General features: G+C 43.5%; 1 protein-coding gene across 1 annotated transcript in view; it reads left to right on the plus strand.

The window, feature by feature from the left end:
• The window catches only part of septin9b (septin 9b), a 93,184-nt gene that overhangs the window by 2,711 nt on the left and 66,892 nt on the right, over positions 1 to 23,581 (plus strand). Inside the window, exon 2 of the mRNA XM_080443513.1 lies at positions 18,415 to 19,119. Within this exon, the coding sequence (XP_080299639.1) occupies positions 18,415 to 19,119 (705 nt within the window). The remainder of the gene's footprint in view (positions 1 to 18,414; positions 19,120 to 23,581) is intronic.

Consider the following 23,581-nt stretch of genomic DNA (forward strand, 5'->3'; position numbering starts at 1 on the left):
CACACACACACACACACACACACACACACACACACACACACACACACACACACACACACACACACACACACACACACACACACACACACACACACACACACACAAACATACATACATGCACGCACACGTGCGCATCTGCAGTACACCATGTGAACCCTTCGTGACGGAAATCAAGGAAATCACCCAGCTCACAGTGTTCCACAAAAGAAGTGTACAGGATATCCTGTATGAGTCAATGCCCCACACTTCTCCTCCCACTGCCCTCCCTTTAGCCCACCTCACATTGTCTCTCATAGGCTATTATTATTTGTCCTCCTGAATAATGATAAGAGGGGGACTCGTGAAAATGGCCGGGACACGGAGGACAGGAAACTGATTGGTTGCAGCGTTTCGAGGGAAGCCCCACCTTAGGCAGCGAGGGCGTAGTTCTGACAGGTACCATTATTCAACAAGGAGGTAAACGAGGGGCAGATCAAAGGTCAAAACATGGATATGGAGATAGACACAACTCTTCGGCGGAAGAGCTTGGATGTGGATTTGTGGATGTGCCGCGTTATGTGCTGTAGGTGTAGATGACAGACAATTTACCAAGGTCAAATCTGGTGTTATCTGTCATGGTGGACGACGTACTCCACTTGTATGGATGTTATTATACTGAAGCATGTAGATGTACTCCTGTCGACAGGAAACCCACTGAGAAAGAGACAGGGATGTATCTGGTCCATGTTGCTATGCAGATGTCTGTACACTGCCCATTTGTATGTGAGCCTGTGTTATTGTGTGACTCGGGTTGTGCGTTATTTATAATTCATAATTGTTTGCTTATGAATACATGTTTAATTGTCCTCATCAATGCTGTGGCAGTTTGGTATGGTAGCTCATGTTGGGATTGGGTAAAACATGACTTGGGATGAGTAATGTGAGCGCAGGCTATCACATCATAAAGCATTAAAATGAGTCAGAACTAGGCCTTGTATGTTAATGATCTTCACAACTACATGTGTCAGACCCACCTTTCTCTTTCAGTATTAGTCTAGATGGAAAGTGGGGTCCACGTGCATAGGGTGGATTTCTTTCCCACCACCTGATTTTTCTTCATCCTTGAAGTGTGTATTTCAAGATTCTGCCAGGTAACAGGCTGAAATGATGTCCCATTGGGTTCATTTTTGCCAGACCCAAGGGGTCGGGCTTACATGAGGCTTTGTACCTGTTTCGTCCATACATGGGCATGGTCACTTTGTCCTCCGGCCCCAGCCAAAAAAAAGTCTGTCACTTTGTCCTCCGGCCCCAGCCAAAAAAGAATCTGTCCCCCAAAAAAGTCTGTCCATACATGGGCATAGAAGGGACACACGTGTCGTGCGAAGCCCGGCCATTCATGGGCATAGACACAGGCTGATACGTCATGTGAAGTCTGGGTCTGGCAGAACCAGGTCTCCTGGTCTTGTTAATAACACATATCCTGAACCCAAACCTGAAAACAGAAGAAGTAGAAATGAGGATAACTTTTGAAGGAAATAACCAGAGACAAATAGATTAAAATAAATCCCATACAATTTGGACCCCAAGGAATATGAAAATGTTCATATCACATACGTATATATTTCTGTTTTGACTAAATAGTTCTTACCAACTGCATTTTATTAATCCTTGAAGTGTGTATTTTAAGATTCTGCCATGTACCAGACTGAAATAATGTCCCACAGGGTAAATTTTTAACCCTATTTTACACCCAAAAAGGGAAACATAGCAAATCTCTGGAAGTATACAACATACAAACAAACACATATTCCATACAATTTGGACTCAAGGAATTAATTAAATTGGCATTATTAAGATTCAAGCATATCTTGACTGTTTTAGGGCAAAAAACTGAGCCAACAATGTTCAGATTACATCTATATTTGTATTTTTTACTAAATACTTGTTGATAGTTTTCTTGCCGACAATTTTCTCATACTCCTTGGAGTGTGTATTTAAAGATTCTGCCTGGTACGGTGGTACCAGACTGAAATACCAACGCGTGCGTGCGTGTGTGTGAGTGAGATATTTGTATGCTCTATGCTTTTTTAATTTATTTGTTTAATTGAAACTGGTCTGATCTACGAGCTCACAAAATGTGTCGCGATGCAACACGGTTTGAGCTTGTAGGTCTACTATTTTGGGTATTTTCATGCGACACCGTTGTATGACAAACAAAGTATAAAATAGGACTTAATACTAATCAATCTAGTGGATTATTTAAAAAATCTATTAAAATTTGTTTTCACGTTGATAAGTTGATATATAAAGACATTTGAAAAATATATTAAAAAAAACTCGCTTCTCGATTATTCAACTAATCTAAAAAGTAATCAATAGAATAATCGCTACCATGCACTCTCAGTAACACTAATAGAATGCTGGCAGTTATTCTTGTTATAGGCCTACTTCCTGCTGATGGTTGTGTTGAGTTTCTGCTGAATTCCTGTTTGTTTAAAACTGACCAAACAAGATCTGAAGTTTCAAATGTATGTAGAATTGCCAGCAGAATTGCCCGCAGGACTCCAAAAGAAGAAAAGGATTCACTGGTTGACATTTATGTATTTCAGATTCTTTTTTTGTGTTTTAAATAAGAGAATCCTGCACAGTGATATAAAAAAGAGAGGCATGCAACTTTATGATGTGTTATACAGAATTCAGATATATATTTGTTTTATTTTAGATTGGGCAGAAAGTGTCATATGAGTAAAAATGTTAAATGGCCAAACATCTGATCTGAAGCCATTGGCCATGAGTACAAAAAAGGATATATGCAATGTACAGTAGGTCTCCATGAGCTGCACTTTAGCCTACTTTAACCCTACAAACCTGAATAGCCTACAACATGGGAAATAAACGTTCTCTCCAGGGAAAAGTGACTTGTGACCACAGTTTCATCATCTACATGCACGCATGCACGCACGCAGTCACGCACGCACGCACACACGCGCGCGCACACACGCACACACACACACACACACACACACACACACACACACACACACACACACACACACACACACACACACACACACACACACACACACACACACACACACACACACACATGCACAAGCACACAGTAACTGTGGGCATAAACAAGGCACATAAACCCAGCTCCACCACCATCTCTGCGTTCCGGAGCAGCCTGTGTTGTTTTTGTTTTTGCGGTTTCATCCATGTACATTTTCAGACCTTCAAACACTGTTTCCTGTGCTATTTTGGGGCTGGTGAACGGTCTCAGTTGCGCACACACCATCACACAAACAACAGCAACACGCAAGCACATGTATGCATGCACTTGCACACACAGCCACGCATGCACACACACACACACACACAAACACAGACATCATGCAAACACACTCACTCGCTCAGACAACCAAACCAGATGTTGTTTCAGAGGTCTGTCTTCTCTTCGGCTCAGCTGTGTGCCTCAGAGAGCCAGCCCAGAGTTTGCGTCCATGTTTAGATAAATACATGCTGGGCCAGGGGGGAGGTGTGTGTTTGACACACTGTGTGTTCTGGTTTAATTGAGGACTGCATAGGTTGTGTGGCATATGGTTTACAGTGCAGTGCACTAGGATCTGTATATGGGCTCGGCCATATATGGCACACTGTGCTATATATGACCACAGATGTATAACTCTAACATGTAAGCACATGCGTAACTCACACACACACACACACACACACACACACACACACACACACACACACACACACACACACACACACACACACACACACACACACACACACACACACACACACACACACACACACATTGCACATTCATGCACAAATGCATGCTCACTCACATTAAGCACACACTCGTGCTTACTGTTATCGAGGTGCTCACTGCACACACACATGCATATAAAAAGGCTCAGCCAGACAGCCAGTCAGACACATGCACACATGCACACAAACGCATGCACACCACCCACACGCCCATATCCAGCTGTCAGGATGTATGAGCCACATTATATGTGCATTCTTGTGAGGTTGACTCAAAGCCATAGCGGGCCCTCAACCACACAACACATGACGGCAAGATGCACAATAGTGTATAGATGCTGTCCACACGCCACTTAAAGAACCATACCGGATTACCGGTATGACATTTTTAGCCCCCCGGCTATGACGCTGTCACGATTACAAATTGAAGTTGACGATTAATTGCGATTAACGATGTAGTTGTGTGTTTGGCAGAAATAGCTGATCTACAAGCTTACAACACGTCACGAAGTGACGCGTTGTAAGCTTGTAGATCTGCTGTTTCTGCTTTTTTAATATTTGAAAATGTGTGAACATTTTTCAACACTATTATGATTATGACGATTATGCAAAAATATTGCGATTAGACGATTATGTAATATTTGTGCCTAACTCACAGCCTACCTCGCGGTTTACTTGACATCAATGCCAACCATTTTTTCCAAAGCATACATAATTTGTTTGATTTTCAAGTTAGCCATTGGATATACCATTCATTTCAGTGTGGTATAAAGATTTACTTTTAGGTTAGAAAATTGCTTGTGATCCATCCAAATCAATGGATTTATTTTGGGAATTCAACGTTCTCTCCAGGGAAAGTGAGTTGTAACCTCAATGTCATCATCTGAGTTTTACTGTGCCATTTATTAACGTTATAGTTGCATATGAATGTATTTTAACCTGCGCTTTAATTTATAAAGGTTTGGTCAGAAATAAGTTGTAGGTTGTCAGTGACAGGGATCGCAGTACATACTGTAGGGGAAGTTGGCACGGGTCAGTTACTTATTTTGAGAAGAAAAGGTTCCTCATACTTGATACACGAATATACATGTACTGTACAGTACATAAACGTGTGGCTACTCACGTGCACACACGCGAGCACACGCACACGCATATACTCTTTTGGTTTCCAGACTCTGTCTCTTATCCAGAGACACCTTGCAGTCAGTCAAATTAAGTAACCAGACGACGCCGTAAACACAACGTTGTGCGCTGTACCACCATCGACCTCTCGGGTGTTAAGGTTAGGTGACACCAGATGGGGCTTGGCATGGCATTAGTACCCTTTAGAAAGGACCCTTTTATTTCAAATACGGTTTTACCCTTTGCTTACACCCTATAAAAATACCAGGCTCCAGCATTGTGCCTTGTTGTTGCCTCCAGGGATGAAACTCATAAGCGAATGGTTGTATCCGGTGGGCATAAAACATCCCAATTTGACCATATTTCCATGGAAATTTCAACTTCCTGCGGTCCTCGCTTTGGGATAGAGTTTGCCCTTGAATTCTAGCGAAGGACTAACAGGAATTGAAATACTTGTATTTCATATTTCATAGCCGTAATTATTTGTGGGGAAATTGCAGCGCTGACAGCAGATCAGGGGCAGCTCATTGTAGACCTTGTAGATGACCGTGTGTCTTATTCCAAAACAGGAATCTGTGATTGTGGAAAAGCCACTCACTTAACGCCAAACTACTGCGATAGCATCGCTATTGCTCCGTTGCAGTTGAGTGCTAGCGGAAAACACACAAGATAAGAGCCATTATAACAACGTCCCACCGGGAGAATGTGGGATTGCTTATGTAAATATGAGGACAAGTCTGATGTTTCTCACTTATTTTGATTATTTTATCAACACCTTTCAACAGTGTTTGACTGTCGCTCCCAAAAAAAGGCTGCTAAATTAGCTGCAGCAGTTCCAAGGACATGTGTGTAAACCATACCCCAATACATCAAAAGCTAGCTTGTCGTCAAGCTGCACTCCAGTGAAAGAATATTAGCTTTCCCTGTCAGAGGGTTTCACCACTCAGTTCCTGCGTTCTTCCTGGAAACACAGGGGACAAGTTGTTGCATGACTCACTGTCTGCCCCCCCTGAGGGTCCTGTCATATACACCTAATGTTATCTTTCTACCAAAAAAAAGGGTTTTCCATGTTTTTTTAGCACAGGAAACTGGCTACCAGAGAAATGACTGCCACTTTAATTATCGTAGAGGTTGTAGAAATTGTTTACTTGGGACTACAGAGACAGGCTCTTGGATTAAGTGAGGTCTCTGTGTTGGCTGTGACAGCCAAGAACGGCAGCACACCATAAGTGGGGGGGATCAGCTCATGTTAGCTTTGAGAGGAATGAGCCTCTGCCATTTCTGAAGGCCACTGCTGGGTTTTTGAAGTCTGACTGCGGGCCGTAGCGGGGGAGCTGGTCTGATTGCAGGTTAACTTGTGAGTGACTGTGTGACATTTTTGTCCACACTGGCTGTCAGACAGAGTCAGAGACTCTTTGAAGAAATCAGATCCGAGAGCCACTTTGGTGGAAATAAAGGTCCACAGCAGCCCTCGTATGAAAGGAGGTGTGTGTGTGTGTGTGTGTGTGTGTGTGTGTGTGTGTGTGTGTGTGTGTGTGTGTGTGTGTGTGTGTGTGTGTGTGTGTGTGTGTGTGTGTGTGTGTGTGTGTGTGTGTGTGTGTGTGTGTGTGTGTGTGTGTGTGTGTGTGTGTGTGCGTGCGTGCGTGTGTGTGCACTGCTTGCTTGCTTGCTTGCATGCATGTGCGTGCGTGTGCCTTGCCTAGGGGCGGGGAGGAGGTGGGAGTCGGCTAGCCTTTCACTCTCTCTGAAGTCACACTGTTGTGATGTAGAAAGTAGAGAAGGAAGTCAAACAATTATCAGCTGCTCCTTGACTTCAATTAAGAGATTTGTCAGTTTGAGCTTAACATTTTTAACCCCCTCATTGACCCTAATTTGGAATTCACTAAGAATCAACAGAGAGTCTAATTGAATGTTGAAAGGCAAAAAGATATTGTCAACCTTTGTAACCCAAAAGATGTCTGATTCTGGAGTCAATCCACACTTGGAGGGAATTATTTCAGATTTTGAAGGTTTGTGTTTTTGATTTCTGTTCCTTGATGTCTTATCATTGTTATTATTATTATTATTTTTATTGTTGTTGTTGTTGTTGTTACAGTATTATTATCTAATATTAGCTGCATGTTGTCAGTATGGAGTGAAAGCAGAGCATCGGTCTGAATTATGGTCATGAATGATTGATATCGAATCATCACTTTTGTGTGTGTGTGTGTGCGTGTCCACTTGCGCGTGAGTGTGTGTTGGGTGACTGACCTGTGTCTACTTCTGCACTGCATGTTTAATAATAATATCACTGCACAGTAATACAGCCATATTATGTTAGCCAAGTCCCAGCTATAACCCATAGTGTGCTATTGATTATATCCCAGTTCAGTCCATAGAAACACACACAATGCTACTCCGCCACAGGAAAGCCTCTCAGCTGAAGGCATTGAGAGAGGGAGACAGTGGGGGAACACAGCCGGCTAAAGGCTAACAGCTGGCTAGCCCCTCAAACAGTCGTTCACAACTCTATCTCCCCTTTTGTTTTCTTAGCTAGCGTGGAGCTAGGTATTAATTCCGTTTGCCCCCCTCTATTCTTCCTTTCTTTCTTCCTTCCTTTCTTCCCTCCCCTCCTTTTTCCTGTTCCTTTGCCGGGCCAGAGCCTGTCAGTCCAGCTGTTCAGGGGCCTGAGCGACAGATGCCATGCTCCCTGCATGCCTTCAGCAGCACAGTGAGCTATGGCTGCACTATTGGCTTGTTGCTGCTGAGAGGAAGTTATAATAGGATGAGGTCATTGATGGTGTTTAGAACAAGCCTATTATCAGTGGAGTAAAGTAACTAAGTACATTTACTCAAGTACTGTATTTAAGTACAATTTTGAGGTACTACTTAGTTATTTCCAATTGTGTATACTTTTACTTCTACTCCACTACATCTCGGAGGCAAATATTGTACTTTTACTCCACAAAAATTATTTGAAAACTTTAGTTACTAGTTACTTTGCAGATATAAATTATTACGTTATAAAATATACATTAACCACTTTAGCCCTATTTTATACCTAGGCTATTTGAAAATAGCCGATCTACGAGCTCTACAAGCTCTACAAAATAGCCGATCTACAAGCTCTACAAGCTCTACAAAATAGCCGATCTACAAGCTCTACAAGATCCACAAGTTTGAAAATAGCAGATCTACAAGCTCGCAACGTTTCGCATCGCGACGTGTTGTGATTTTGTTCATTTTAGTACTTAAACTTTTGGTACATTTCGATAACAATACTTTTGTACTTTTACTCAATACATTTTTAATTACGGACATTTACTTGTAACAGAGTACTTCTACATTGCAGTATTGCTACTTTTACTTAAGTAAAACATTTGAGTACTTTTTCCACCACTGCCTATTATTATTATTATTATTATTATTATTATTATTATTATTATTATTATTATTATTATTATTATTATTATTATTATTATTATTATTATTATTATTATTATTATAAATAATAATATAGTCCACACTCTGAGTCCTTTGTGGTATTTAATGAGGTATCTGCATTTAACCCATCCTAAGTAACAGGAGCAGTGGGGTGCTACGGGGGCAGCACCTCGGGGAACAGTTACGTTAGGGGTTAAGTGTCTTGCTCAGGAGCAGCTTCTTCCACACATTGCTGGAAGCCTGGAATCGAACCCGGGGCGTTTTGGTCTCCCAGGCGGACTCTCTAACCATTCACCTATGGCCGCCCCCATTCAGCTATAATGGATGGCCACTATTGAGGTGCCCACTGTCTTTACTGCGTGTGCTTGTATATTTCAGGCACAGAAAACATTTGATTAGGCAGTTAGAAAGAATACAAAAAGGATTGACTGAGCGTGTGTATGTGTCAAGTGCCCCACACAGCATCTGTGATCTCAGTGACCCCAACTGTCCTTTGCTCTGGGGGGGTGACAGCCGTTGAAACTGGAGAATAGCACAGGCACATGCAGGGTATATACACTGTGTGGAAGGACAGTGCAGAGGAGAGAGGACAACTTTTATCAGTTTAACCCATTCAAACCAGCAACGCATCTGTGTAACAACTTCATCCATATTTTATACTTTGGCTATTTCTTTTAAATCTTGAAAATGTGTGCACATTTGTAACTCAAATCTTTGCTTCTGGGGGTCCCTGGTACAAAACATTTTGAGATGGGGGTCCACTGCCAAATACATAATCTAAAAATGTTTCCTAACAGTATGTTGCTTTATCAGTGGTGCTCCAACTTTTCCATGTCAAGGACCCCCAAAATGATATGTATTTGGCCACGGACCCCCATCTCAGAATATGTTGTTCCAGGGACCCCCAGAAGCACAGATCGGAGCTTTAATACATATATATATATTCAAAGATTTGCACAAATTTTCATGATTTTCCCCAGAAATTGCAGATCTACAAGCTCATAGCGTTGCACTCGGTGCCAAAGAAATAGCCAAAGAAATCTAAAATGACACAAGATGCTTTCCCGGTCTAAACGGGCTAACTGGTCGCTCACTGAGAGATGTATTGCAGTATTCGGAATAAACGATAACGCACCTTGGATGGACTCTCACATTTTAGGATGATGAGTTACAAGTAATAGAAACCACCAAGGGAAACAAAGCTATGATTTGCGAAAGGAAAAGAAAGCGAGCCAGTGAACAGACAAGAGGAAAGCCCAGAATGAGGCCATATTTGTAGATTCAGAGAGCACCGTGCGGACAGACATGCTCTCTCCCTCTGCGTCTGCCAACCCAAACTGACATTCGTGCTTAAGTCCAAGTTCTTTGGGCCCATTATCTGCTTACGTTGGTGCTCCAACAACATGGAACAAGGTGCCATAAAGGGAGAGGAAATTAGACTGGAAGGACATGAGTGTGTTTGTGCGAATACCCTGTCAAAACCTGGCAGAGAGACCATGTGTTAAGTTGTCCCAAGTGTGTGTGTGTGTGTGTGTGTGTGTGTGTGTGTGTGTGTGTGTGTGCGTGTGCGTGTGCGTGTGTGTGCGTGTGCGTGCGTGCGTGTGTGTGGGGGTGCGTGCGAGCGTGCCGTGTGAGTGAGGGAGAGTGTATATGTGTGAATGTAATATATACACGTCTCTGTGGTATTGTTTGCCACATTTAGGAATGTTTAAATAATATTAAATGCAGGTGGCAAAAGTGTCATGTTTAAGCATTCCAAGTTGACCAGCGTTGGCCCAGTTAAATACAAATCGTATTTACAGGTGTGCAGGCAGTGTGACAGCAGAAGCCAAGCCTCAGGGCACTGACTGCAACCTTTGCCACAGAGTCTGTTTTGAATGATGCCACTGGCTGTCAGTCACCCTATCTGCTATCTCTGCAATGTCACTACACGTATACACACACACACACACACACACACACACACACACACACACACACACACACACACACACACACACACACACACACACACACACACACACACACACACACACACACACACACACACACACACACACACACACACGATGACGAACAAGCAGCTTGAGGGTGCAGATAAAACTGACAGCTTTGCATGAGTAATCATAGCAGCTCACTGCCCAGTCAGGCAGATCCCAGTTTGGCATCCAGGCTTCTCCAGAGGGGATTTTTTTCACCCAAGCATTCTATCATCATTCTGTTCTCGTGTCGGGTTGTGGAATTGTTACTGCGCCTCACCTCTCCGTTGTTAGATACTTGACCCCTTTCTCACCCAGCTGGAACTCCAAACAATTGAATTAGTAGATGGTAACCGGAATTGAACCACTGTCTCCAGCCTGCCTGCCTGCCTGCCTGCGCGAGTGCGCGTGCGCGTGTTTTTGTGTGCACGCTCACTCGCTCGCATCAGCATGCATGCCACATAAGAATGAAGACAAGAACAGTTGTTGTGGTGAACAGTCTCATGCTATATTTGTTGTGTGGCGTTATCAGATAGTGATATCCAGATAGTGAACACTGGGGGGAATGTATGGAGTGTGTGTGTGTGTGTGTGTGTGTGTGTGTGTGTGTGTGTGTGTGTGTGTGTGTGTGTGTGTGTGTGTGTGTGTGTGTGTGTGTGTGTGTGTGTGTGTGTGTGTGTGTGTGTGTGTGTGTGTGTGTGTGTGTGTGTGTGTGTGCGTGCCGTGCGCTCACTCGCTGGCATCAGCATGCCATGCATGCCACATAAGAATGAAGACAAGAAATCTTCTCTATGCCTTGTCCTCATTTACCCAGCAACTCTAACCTTCCCCGATTTCCTTCTGTGCTGGACAGAGGGTGTGGGCCATAGACCAGGAGAGAACCACACAGTAAATCTCACACAGTGGCTTTCGCTGCTGTTGGTCAGGGTTCATAAGTCAAACCCACTCACTACGCACACCAGGAAGTTAATGTTTGACAACCCAGCATTATGCATTCAACTGACCGGGCAGAATACCACACAGCGTAATTCTATCACTCTTTGTTTGGCCTTGCCTTGTCAACTGGGGGTTTTGTCATATTTATCAAGCCTGACCAGTGACCACACACGCTTGTGTTTTTGCTGCTTTTGACACCAGCTAAAGCTCCTACAATATGTACTGTACGTAGACGGACTCAGTAGCTGCTTTATCGAGCCGACCGCTATTCTGAATTAGGGTTTGACTGTGAATCATTGTGATCAATGACAGGCTTTTTCCCCCCTTTGAGACCATAATTTGGTGTTGGTTTTTCAAGGTTGTTACAGTACATTGTTAGTCTTCTTTTTTGTGAGATTTTCTCACCAGAGGTAGTGTAATGTTTGAGCAGGGGTCTTCAACAGGGGGTCCGGGACCCCTGGGGGGTCCTCAGAGTTACTACAGGGGGTCCGCCAAATTTTTGTGTGATAAGATTTTCTTTTACATTAACCACTTGAACCCTATAGCATCCCTATTCTGAGGAGAACTTTAGCCAAAAATAGCAGCGCAAGGCGTTGTGAGCTTGTAGATCGGCTATTTTCGGCAAAGAGGTTTGGTGTAGAAGGGGGGAAGAACAGAAAAGTACAGAGCCAAAGGTAAAGCTTACTAAGTATTGAGGATTTAAGTGGTTAAATGCCTTGAAAATACACATTAACATGAATCCAACATACACTGATGATAGTGCTGTCAAACTAGTCTATGAATCTATCTATGAAATCTATGAAGAAGTTGAATACATTTTATACAATACGTAGTGGGGGTCACTGCTTCATCTCTCTCTCAACTAAGGGGTCCTTGGCTTGAAAAACGCTGAAGACCCCTGTGTTTGAGTATTCACTAGTCCCTATATACTGTAGTATGATTTTTTAAAAAGAACGAAACTGGAAAGTGTCAAATACTGTCACTGCACATCATGTCTCTAATCCAGTAATTGTACTGTAGACTACTGACAATATTTTTAATTTGATGCAAACTGTAGGCCTTTTGTCAAGAGACTGAATCATTCTCAGGCAGCAGACAGGCAGGGAGGTAGAGTAGAAAAATAGATTATATAGCCATTCCAAATGCATTAACCAGAGAGTAGCAGAATATTCAACGCATAGATTGAAACAAAAATATATTACATCTATGCCTTTCTCTCTGTCTCTCTAACTCTTTCTCTAACCATTTCCCAGGGTTAGTGCTCCTCACTCGGATCCTGATTCTGTGATAAAACTCTGTGATGAAACAAAGTTCCATGCAAAATTGATTTTACACTTTATTATTGGTTCTCATACAAAACCCTGTTCAGTTTATGGCGCTGACAGGGAGAGACAATAATATAGAATATTCAACTGGTGCCTTTGTCTTGACCTGTTTTAACCTACTCTCCCAGTGGCATTGTGTGACATTCTCTCTCTCTCTCTCTCTCTCTCTCTCTCTCTCTCTCTCTCTCTCTCTCTCTCTCTCTCTCTGATACTATACCATGATATTGGTGTTCACCTAGAGCCACCTCTGAAACCAGACCTGACCAATCATAGCACCAGGGCATTTTATGACAAAGTGAAGCCAGCAATCCCTCTATCTTTGTTGTGGTGAACAGTCTCATGCTATATTTGTTGTGTGGCGTTATCAGACAGTGATAGCCAGATAGTGAACACTGGGGGGAATGTATGGAGTGTGTGTGTGCGTGTGTGTGTGTGTGTGTGTGGACGAGATTCTTGGCTGCTGTTAATGGGAATCCCTCTGAGGTAACACCGGACCTTTCTTTTCCAGCTCATAGTCTAGGAATGCCGTTTCACCGTGGAACGGGACACCTTCATCCATTCGCCTGTCTGTCTGTCCCCCACTTTGAGTATTATTGAAACCACTGCACGCAGAACTACCAAATGTGATGACCATACAGTACTACATTTATATACCATACTGTAGCTCATTGGTTCTCAAAGTGGTGTCCGGGGACCCCCAGGGGTCCTTGGGGGGGTCCCCAGCAAAATGTGTTAATATAACATCACAATAATTGGAACCACTTTAACCTTTTATACTTTGGCTATTCAAAAATAGCAGATATACAAGCTCATAGCGCGGCACCGAGTTGGGATATTATGTTATAATATCCCAATATGATACATTATGTTCAAACCAAATCTTTGAACATAATGTTTTTTAAAGCGAACATTTGTAACTCAAATCTTTGCTTCTGGGGGGGTCCCTGGAACAAAATATTTTGACATGGGGTTCCAAATACATATAATTTTGGGGTCCTTGACATGAAAAAGTTTGAGCACCACTGCTGTAGCTGCTCCACACTCCAAAATGTCCTTCATTTCAAATGTTTCTTCTTTATTTCATTATTATATTACAGCTACTGTAGGACGCGGCGGCTTTAATTAAAGGGTAGTTTAAACGTGGTGCCACACTGCAACGTGTTTCCGAGCTTGTAGATCTGCTATTTAAGTCTAAATGAAGCACTATAGGCCTTCATCTGTGTCTTAACTGTCCCCGCCCGCACTCAGTGTCTACTGTAATATCCCCCACTTAGTTTGAACACATCAGAATGCTGCTCCCATTTGCCCTGTGTGATCATGTGCTTCTGAAATCTCTGCAGGGGATGCATGGGATGTCCTGGAGGGTTGTGGGGAGAAACAGAAGATCCCTGTCTTGTCTACCCACACATGTACTTTTTGTGTTGACTGATGTGGGAAAGAATGACCTCTGACTGCATGGAAAAGAGACTTTGGAGGTCTTTGGGAAAAGCAGTGTATAGTCCTAACAAACAGATAACTTATCCTTTCAACTGAGAGTTTTCTGGAACATCTTTTTCCATTCTGTCTTTTTTTATTTATTCTCAGATAATATTTCACTTTGGTAAGACTCACATTTATTTATGATCTCAGATCAGTGACGATATACAGTTGACTGCAGGAAAGGGTGCATTCACTATATGCAAAGAAACACTGGATTATTAGAACGTAGGAGCATTTCTCCATTCTTCCACTCCAGTCGCTTCTGGCACTGGATATTTAATCACAGAGCAGCTGAGAACAGCAATAGTAATCTACTGTATGGATCACTGACCAGGTGTTTGGAGAAACAAAACACCCTGGATCAGCACTATTATCTTGATGCACTGAATAACAATACTGATATCTCTCCCATATTCAGCTTTACATTTACTATCCCACGAGACAATAGCAGTGGTGGAAAAAGTCCGGAATTCTAAATGGACTTGAGTAAAAGTACAAAAGTATTGGCATCAAAATGTACTTAAAGTACCAAAAGTAGAAAGTAGTCATTATGCAGAATGTCCCATTTCACAAGTTTTCAAATGTATAAACATCTTTTGAAAATAACAGAATAGTAGATCAGCTATTTTCAAATGGCTGAAATGTATACAGAGCTGAAGTGGTTATTTTTTGTAGTTTTGTAATAATAATCAAAGTAACTAGTAACTAAAGTTGTCAAATAATTGTAGTGGAGTAAAAGTACAATATTTGCCTCTGAGATGTAATGGAGTTGAAGTAAAAGTACTGACAATTGAAAATTAAGTACTGTACTTGAGTACATGTACTTAGTTACTTTACACCACTGGACAATAGGCAAGTGTCAGGAGATATTAGATTGAATGCAGTTCCATAAACTGTAAGGACTCTCTCAGAGGACGTTGAAGTGACCAGTACAGGGCGGCCATAACTGAATGGGTATCAAAAGGTCCCTGAACAAGACACTTAACGCCTAACTGCTCTCCGGGTGGTATGGCGCCCACTGCTCCTAATCGTTAGGATGGGTAAATGCCGTGGACAGATTTCCATGTATGTGCAAATTACTGTGACAAGAAATAGGAATTGGGACCATATTATTAGTACAGCACAATACAGCACGCACTGCAACCTTGTGGCTCCATGTGAAAGTTGTCGACTGGTTTTGGCAAACTGGCTTGGCTGGACTTGAAAGCAGCCGGAGAGCCTTGGTCTCCCTCTCTCAACAATCATAAAACACAAGCGGGAGGAAAGTCGGGGTTAAGAAGGACACAGTGCAAACGACAGAGTGGGTTTGGACAACACTCGCAAATTGGAAGTTTGTTATTGTGATGTGATAGATAGGGAATGAGACAGAGAGAGAGAGGTATCGCTAATCAGCGAGTTCTTAGCGATGAATGAACACGCAGTAACACATAAACCTTTAACGCCATTGAGTTAAAGTTGTTTTTCTCTAACTCTAATGCTCTTTGGTGTGCTTGTAAAAGGATATTTTATTCCTCACTGTGAGATACAGTAAAATTGTGTTGACTTAAAACTTCCCCTTCATTTCGAGGCAGAGTCGGTGCGGTCAGTGCAGAGCTAGACAGCTTTGCAACATGAAAGCTATCCCGTAACAGTGTGTTTAAAGGGTTTGATAAGGGTGGCTGAAGGAGGATTTGTAACACAAATCACCATACAGTGTAGAACATATACAATGGGCCCACCCATTGAAATGTAGGCCTGTGGCAGAGCACGAGTCTGTCCTTGGAGTGGACGATAGCCGGCACATACGAGAAGAGCCCGAGACATTTGCTCTGGCACGCTAAATTAGCATTTGGCGAGAAGCGAATTTGTCTTAGGGGGGAAAACGTATCGAGTGTCTGCTGGGCTGCTGTGAAGCAGCTTATAGCAGTAAATTAGATTAGTGGTGTTGGCTGATCTGTGCTGTGAAAAAAAGGCCTTTGATGTGATTGTCTTCAGCTCGGAATGTCCTAACAGCTAAAACAGCTCTGGATTTTGCATTGAGGGCAATGAGAGTGGAGCGTGCGCCCCTGCCTACTAACAGTGTACTTCATACACACAATACACTCTCTTAATCACTGTCAGTCTGGCATCCCTATCGTACATTTTCAATAATATTTAAAAAAAGCTGTGAAAATAGCAGATCTACAAGCTCACAACCCGCTGCATCGCAACGTGTTGTGAGCTTGTAGATCAGGATTTTGTGCCATTTGTCGTATGACAAAGTACATAGGTTAATGCATAACCCATACTGAAAACAAATACAGCTACTCAGATATACAGTACAGTAAAGACTTGCACGCTTGTGGCACGCGCGTGCGCACACACACACACACACACACAAATGCAATTGCACATACCCAACCAAATACACTGTACACCACACAAACCGAGTCCATTAATTTGTCTTGGGTTTTGGATGTTGGCATGTGTCCGGCCGGGTGTGCGTGAGTGGACTGGCGTAACTAACGTTACATTACACAGTACTAATACCATCTCACAACATCAGCCTTGGCACAGCAACTCCACGATGGGGATTGGATTTAACTTGACATTCAGCCCTGAGGTCACTCACTGTCATGTCAAGTGGGTCAGTCCTTTGGGGCAGTAATGTACTCATCTTTAACCATACTGCATGTGTTCTCTCACCACAGCTAACCATGTTGCCTAAAGCCTGAGTTATACTTGGTGGCGTGGCGTGTTGTGTGCCGAAAACAGCAGATTAGGGATGGGACGATAAGCAGAATTATCGTTTATGGTGATAAAAAACTGCTCGCAATAATCGTATCGCAGAGATTTACATTTATCGTGAAATTGTCCTCATACACTAGGATGAATTCGCTTTTTTTGAGCTGCAAATTCAGTACCAAGTTTAAACCCTCTATACTTGATAAAATAGACCTGTAAAGAGCGCATTTGGTGCGCTCTTATTTCACTCTACACAAATCGATTCGCCAAAAATAGCCGATCTACAAGCTCACAACGCATTACGTTGCAACACGTTGTGAGCTTGTAGATCGGCTATTTTTGGCAAATCGATGCCAACCTACAAGCCGACCTACAAGCTACAAGCCGACAAGCTACAAGCTACCAGCTGACCTACAAGCCGACCTTCAAGCTCACAACGCGTTGTGAGCTTGAAGGTCGGCTATTTATTTTTGGCGAATGTTTCCCCCAGAATAGGGATGTTGGGGGTTCAAGTAGTTAACAAAAGTGACATTTTAAGTTTTAAGCATATTTTGATTATCGCGATAATATTGTTAATCGCAATTATTTTTGCCACAATAATCGTGTAACATGATTTTTTTAAATCATCCCATCTCTACAGCAGATCTACAAGCTCACACCGCTTCACAAGCTTGTAGACGTGTTATTTTCCAGGGTCAACTAAGTATAAATGACCATTTTACTGTGTACAGTGTAGTGTACCACCTACCATGCACAAATAATGCAACCCAACCATTGGTGCATGGCCGTGTATAAATCGGAATTAACGTGCCATGCAGTGAGTTTTATGCAGTGAAAATAGCATTGCTAATTAGGAGAAACCTGATTCATTGGGTTACTGGTTTCCCAGCTATTTACGTTGGTAGTTAATTAAATTACATAAGCCGGTTGCCAGCTACAACGGCGTCCTTTGTTTCGCGTCAGTGAAATAGCTTCTCCAGTTTCCCCCACCCCTCAAACCACAGGCGGTTTACTACTGGGATATTGCTCATATTGGTTTTTAGAACGAGACGATAAAAAAAGAATATGGTTTGCTTATGGTGCAGTTAATTGATGTGACCTTTTTGAAGAACCTTTAATTTCATTGTTCTTTCCAACTGTAAACCTTATATTTGACCTACAAATGAGACCTATAAAAATAATGCAGGGAAAGAAAATGTTATTTAATCTATTTATGTATTTCTGCTTTATTTTAGACAGGACAGGGTAGAAAGACGGGAAAGTAAATGTAAATACATGAGACAGTCAGACAGAGATCTCCAGCCATAATCAACCGGGATGATGTAATGTAGGTGATAATCGATTTGCTGTAAATACATTGTGTCCTGTAACGCCATGGGCGTCAGTGGCTCAGGGGTAGAGTGGCCGGTAGAGCGGCCAAATGGGAACCACGAGTTCCCCAGTTCGATCCCGCGCTCCCCCAGAGTTAGTGTCTCCTTGAGCAAGACACTGAACCCCTAACCTCCCGATGAGCAGGTTGGTGCCTTGCATGGTTTCCTCCGCCATCGGTGTATGAATGTGTGTGTGAATGGGTGAATGTAATGCTCAATCTATGTAAAGCGCTTTGGATAAACGCGCTATATAAATGCACCATTTACCATTTATATAAATGCACCATTTATAACACTGTCTCTCTCCCCTCCATGCAGCTCTGAAGAGGTCCTTTGAGGTGGAGGACGTCGACGGCCATACTTCCCCGGGCTCCCGTCGGACGACCAACTCCCCCCACCGCAACGCCATGTCTCCCACCAGCATCTACTATCGCGACCTGGGCACCGCCGCCTCCGCCGCCGCCGCCGCCGCCTCCAACAACAACAACCACAACTACACCCAGCCGCGCTCCATCATGGGCGGCGGCTCCAAAACCCCGGAGCCCGTGTCGCGCCGCTCCGAGCTCTGCATCGACATCTCCTCCTCCTCCAACAAGCAGCCGGACTACATCACCAGCCCCGGTTCCGCCCGCTCCGCGAGCAACAGCGCCCTGAAGCGGCCCGAGGTACTGGGCCACTCGAAGACCCCCGAGATGGGCCACAAGCGAGAGGTGACCTTCGCTAAGACGCTCGCCGATTCCCCGGCGATGCGACGCAACGAGGGGAACGTTAGCAGCAACAACGGAAACGGCACGGCCCGCACCGCCCCCGAGCAGAACCACAGCCGTAATAAGGCGGAGCCTCCCGGCCCTGGAGACGTCCGCAAACCTGAGATCAGCATCACCAGAGCCCCGCCGGAGAATAACGGCCATCACCCGGCGGTGCACCACCCGCATCACCCCAACCCCCACCACAACACCATCGTCACCACCATCCGCTGTCCCTCGCCTAACAATGCCGGGCGCAAGTCCCCCAACCATGACCGTAAGCCTGTTTACCCATTACAACCCTAACTAACTATAATCAGAGCTCTATCTATCCTTCCTGTAATGCTGATTTATGATCATAACTGATCATAACTAAGGCCCAAATCTGTCTAGAACAGGGGTTATGTGTATGTATGTATGTATGTCCCCTCAAAAGTAGACCACAATGAAGCATTGCTCATGCAGGGCACGGGAGTCATACACGCCTCAGCTGTAATCAGTTGTCAGTCTGTTGATTGCTTTCAATCAGCCATGCTTTTCTACACACCAATCCCACTTCATTCCCTCAACAAGGCGCTCCGTTTAAATACGGCTCCCTCCTACACTGGATCTCTGAATTGCTGCCACACGCTGCTGCTGCCAGCAAAGCTTGCCTCCACCACCCCAGCCTCCAACTTAGTTCAGAGTCTTGCATTACTCAAATGTTTAAACTGAATGTTAAACTGAAATTCATGTAGCATGGCTCTAAAGTAAACTGAAATTCAATGTTTGTATGGCTCTAAACTGAATTCATTGTTCTATGGCTTTAATGTTAAGCTGCATTCAAGTTTGCATGACTAGTTAATCTGATAAATGTCTTGCTATGGGCCGGCTCGCTCTTGTATACCGGTGGGGGGTTTGCATAGCGTTCCCTGTTTAGTGCGGCTTCGCCACTGAACACCGCACTGTGATTTGTATGGCTTTGTTCACAAACTGCGCACAGACACAACATTTTAGTTTGTCATTGATTCTTTGGTACTTCACTTCACTACAGTAGCAACTCATGGTTCGCATGGTTCTTTAGAGTTTCTCAACTGGTTCTTCAGCTTGGTTTTGTTAAGATGGGGGAAGAATAAAAAATTATGAGTAAGTAATAAGTAAGTAGGTCGGGAGATGGCTTATTGTCGGTATCAGCCGAGTAACACGCGGGAGTCTGTCCCCGTTACTATGCGCTAGACCCCTGGGAGATGGATTGCTGAGGTGGAGCGCCACACCTATCCTCCGCTCCCAGTACTTACCGCACGACTTACCGCACCCAAGCCGTGCTACTCATGCGCTGAGTTGGCGGTGCCGGGATCGAACCCATGACCTTGTGGTCTGAAGGCGAGAGCTCTACCGACTGAGCTACCCGGACAAATAAATAAAAAATAGCTACATTAAAAAATATTGTATTTACTGAGAATAACACACTAAAGCAGTGGTTCTAATCTAATCCATGTTGCTCCCAAGGGCTAGCCTGGTAAACCCTCCCTCCGGAAATCTCAATTCCATTTCATTTCAGGAGTGAGTCTGGCCTGATCCGCCTGTCTGCAATATTGGCTGTGCTGGAGTTGGGCGGGAGTAATACCGTTGACTGACAACCCCTTCAGCCAATGATAATTTTTCCCCTTCAGCCAATCAGCAGTTCACCAGTCTTAATGTGACGCGACGGGACTTTTGAGACAGCCATACCCAAAATGGGTTGCCTTTTTCGGGTACAATGGTGTCACTGCCCGCCCCTACCGGTTCTCTAATATATTTTTTTTAAATAGGCTTTGTCATGATTAATTGACCACATATATGAAGTTAAACAACTAAATTCTATCCAAACGATATCTTATAAGTAAATTCCGTGCCTCAAAATAGAAGTTAGAGAGCTTTTTGAAGTAAAAAAATAGCGGAGAATTGGCCGCACAAGAAAAAGATGGCTGCCGTTCGTGTTTTGGGCTCACTCGAACTCGCCACCTGATTGGCCAACGTAAGCTGTCAATCACAGAACAATGAGCGACGACGCTGATAGGCGCGGCCGTTTGGCATACACAGCCAATATTGCAGAGAGGCGGTTCATGCCAGACTCACTCCAGGAATCAAATAGAAATGAGATTTCCGGAGGGAGGGTTTACCAGGCTACCCAAGGGCCTCTTAGTCTAAGGAAATATTCCAGGGCCCCAAAGGTGACATGGCTACCTCATCATTGTGGCTCCATCTGTACATATAGTTCACCACCAAAGTTCTAATGGTTCAATCTAGGGCCTACTTTTATAGGTGCTATCCATCACCTTTAACCACATTAACCCATTAAGACCTGGAACGCATCGGTGTCATTTTTGGATTTGAGCTAAAAAGCGTTATTTTACACTTTGGCTAATCAAAAATAGCAGATATACAAGCTCATAGTGCAGCACTGAGTGCCGCACTACGAACATTTTTACATTTTTAACTCAAATCTTTGCTTCTAGGGGTCCCTGGAACAACATATTTTGAGATCGGCAGCCAAATACATATTATTTTGGGGGTCCTTGACATGAAAAAGTTTGAGCACCACTGACATAGGAACATACGTTTTTTAGAAAACTGCTAGGATTTAGAAGGCATTTGTAGAATCGGCCTCAGGTCTTAAGTGGTTAAAGATAGGTGATATGTACACAGTAGCACCAAAAGAGCTTCCCCTGTGATTATGAGTGTACACTGTACACATACAGTAGAAACTCACTGTATCCAGAGAGGTAAAGATTGTACATATGCCATTATTTTCACACAGTATTTTGTGTTCTGCTGTGAACCAAGTGGTTTGTTGTACATGACTGCAGACGGAGAATGAGACACACAGCTAAGCTGAAAATATACTCATGCATTTGTTTGAAAATTGCATAGTGAGTGACTGTAATCATAGGGCTCCACTCGGGGGCCCGGCTTCATATTGGTGTTATTTGCTGCTGAGGTTTGGTTTGGGGCCAGTGATTGTCTTTCACTTTAATCAGTTGAATGACAACAAGAAAACCACCCATCACGCAAATGCACTGAATGTCTTTGTAATGACCTTAAAAGTTGGACATTCTAGTCGTAACGTACGTGTGTGTGTGTGTGTGTGTGTGTGTGTGTGTGTGTGTGTGTGTGTGTGTGTGTGTGTGTGTGTGTGTGTGTGTGTGTGTGTGTGTGTGTGTGTGTGTGTGTGTGTGTGTGTGTGTGTGTGCGTAACACTAAGGCATGCCTGTGTTAATCAGAGAGAGAGGAAACCAGGGTTTTTGATGTTTAGGCCTCGTATGTGAAAGCTAACCACAACTCTTGGGGATGTGGTGTGTCTCTCACTCTCTGTGTGTGTGTGTGTGTGCGTGCGCGTGCGTGCGTGTGTGTGAGACATCTCAGCTGGGGTTCTAGCGGACCAGAGCACAAAGCATTGGCCTGAGAAACTAGAGTTAATTAATGTTCTTGAAAGTCTTTTTTTTTGTATTTGAAAAACTTTGCCTATAATGACGTGCCAAAAATAGGGACGCCAAGTTGAGAGTGGTTTATAATACATAATACTGTAGCCTTAGACTAGTTTCTGTCTCTCTATCTCTTTCTCTCCACCCCCCCCCCCCCCACCTTTCTCTCTTTTGAGTTTGTGCAGGAATGACCATCCCATGCCGTCAGACTAGCTATCTTCCCTGTCTTTCTACTGGTGTCTCTTTCTCTCAATCATGGATACACCACAACTTACTAATGTTGATGAACAGAGAAGTGGTGTAATTTCTTCACACCATAACGACAGTGGTGGAAAGTAACTAAGTACATGTACTCAAGTACTGTACTTAAGTTCACCCATTTTCAACCTGTCATATAATTGGTCCTCACTAATGCTCATTATAATATGGTACAGTGTTTGTCTATTCACTCTGTGTCTCAGGGGAGGCTTTCTCTTCCTGGAAAGTTAGCATGCTATAATGGAAGCCATTGTTCTCACGTTAATAAAAATCTAAATACATTTTTTTAAATCTTGTTTGGAAAAGAAATTGCCTAAACGATGATGTCACTGGTGTCCACAGCCCTCCTATGAGACACAGACCGAGAAGAAAAAAATGGTACCATTTAATCATGAACATGAGTGAGGACCAATTATATGAAGATGGAAGATGAAATGGGTGAAGTCATCCTTTAATGACTTTTGTTTCTGTTTTTTTCTCCTTCTGTTTCACAAATCCCAGGAGTTAAAAATACGTTGACACATTTTTCCAGAATACATCATCAATGTTTTTCTTCCCACTTTCCACTTCCTTCTCTTTCTCCACTGGTTGCCTCACACACACACACACACACACACACGAAGGCCATGGGGGAGGGGCCTGGGGAGTGTTTCAGTAACATTAGAGCATTTTTTGATTAAAGCCGTGTGTCTTCACGTCTGTCAGTAACACAAGTACCCGTGTCCTTGGAGGAGGCCCATCTGTCAGTAATGCTGAACATAGCAGATCTACAAGCTCACAATGCGACGCGCTGGTTATTTTTCTGTATAAATCAGGCTTAGTTCAGGCCTGTGGACTGCCTCTCTGTGGAGGTACTTTATGTGACTAACCTCTGTCTAACCTCTGTAGCAGTTACAGTGCAGTAGCACTGTTGTACAATAATAATTAGTTAACTTCAAAACCACTCTGATGTGGTCCAGGGCAGCTTCTTGCAGATTGGAATACCAGGGTTTCCATGGGTTTCTTGTGTAGATTGTGTCATGATTAGGGATGGGAGGA

The sequence above is a fragment of the Gymnoscopelus braueri genome, assembly GCF_963280865.1.
Source record: "Gymnoscopelus braueri genome assembly, chromosome: 2".
Taxonomy (NCBI): Eukaryota; Metazoa; Chordata; class Actinopteri; order Myctophiformes; family Myctophidae; genus Gymnoscopelus; species Gymnoscopelus braueri.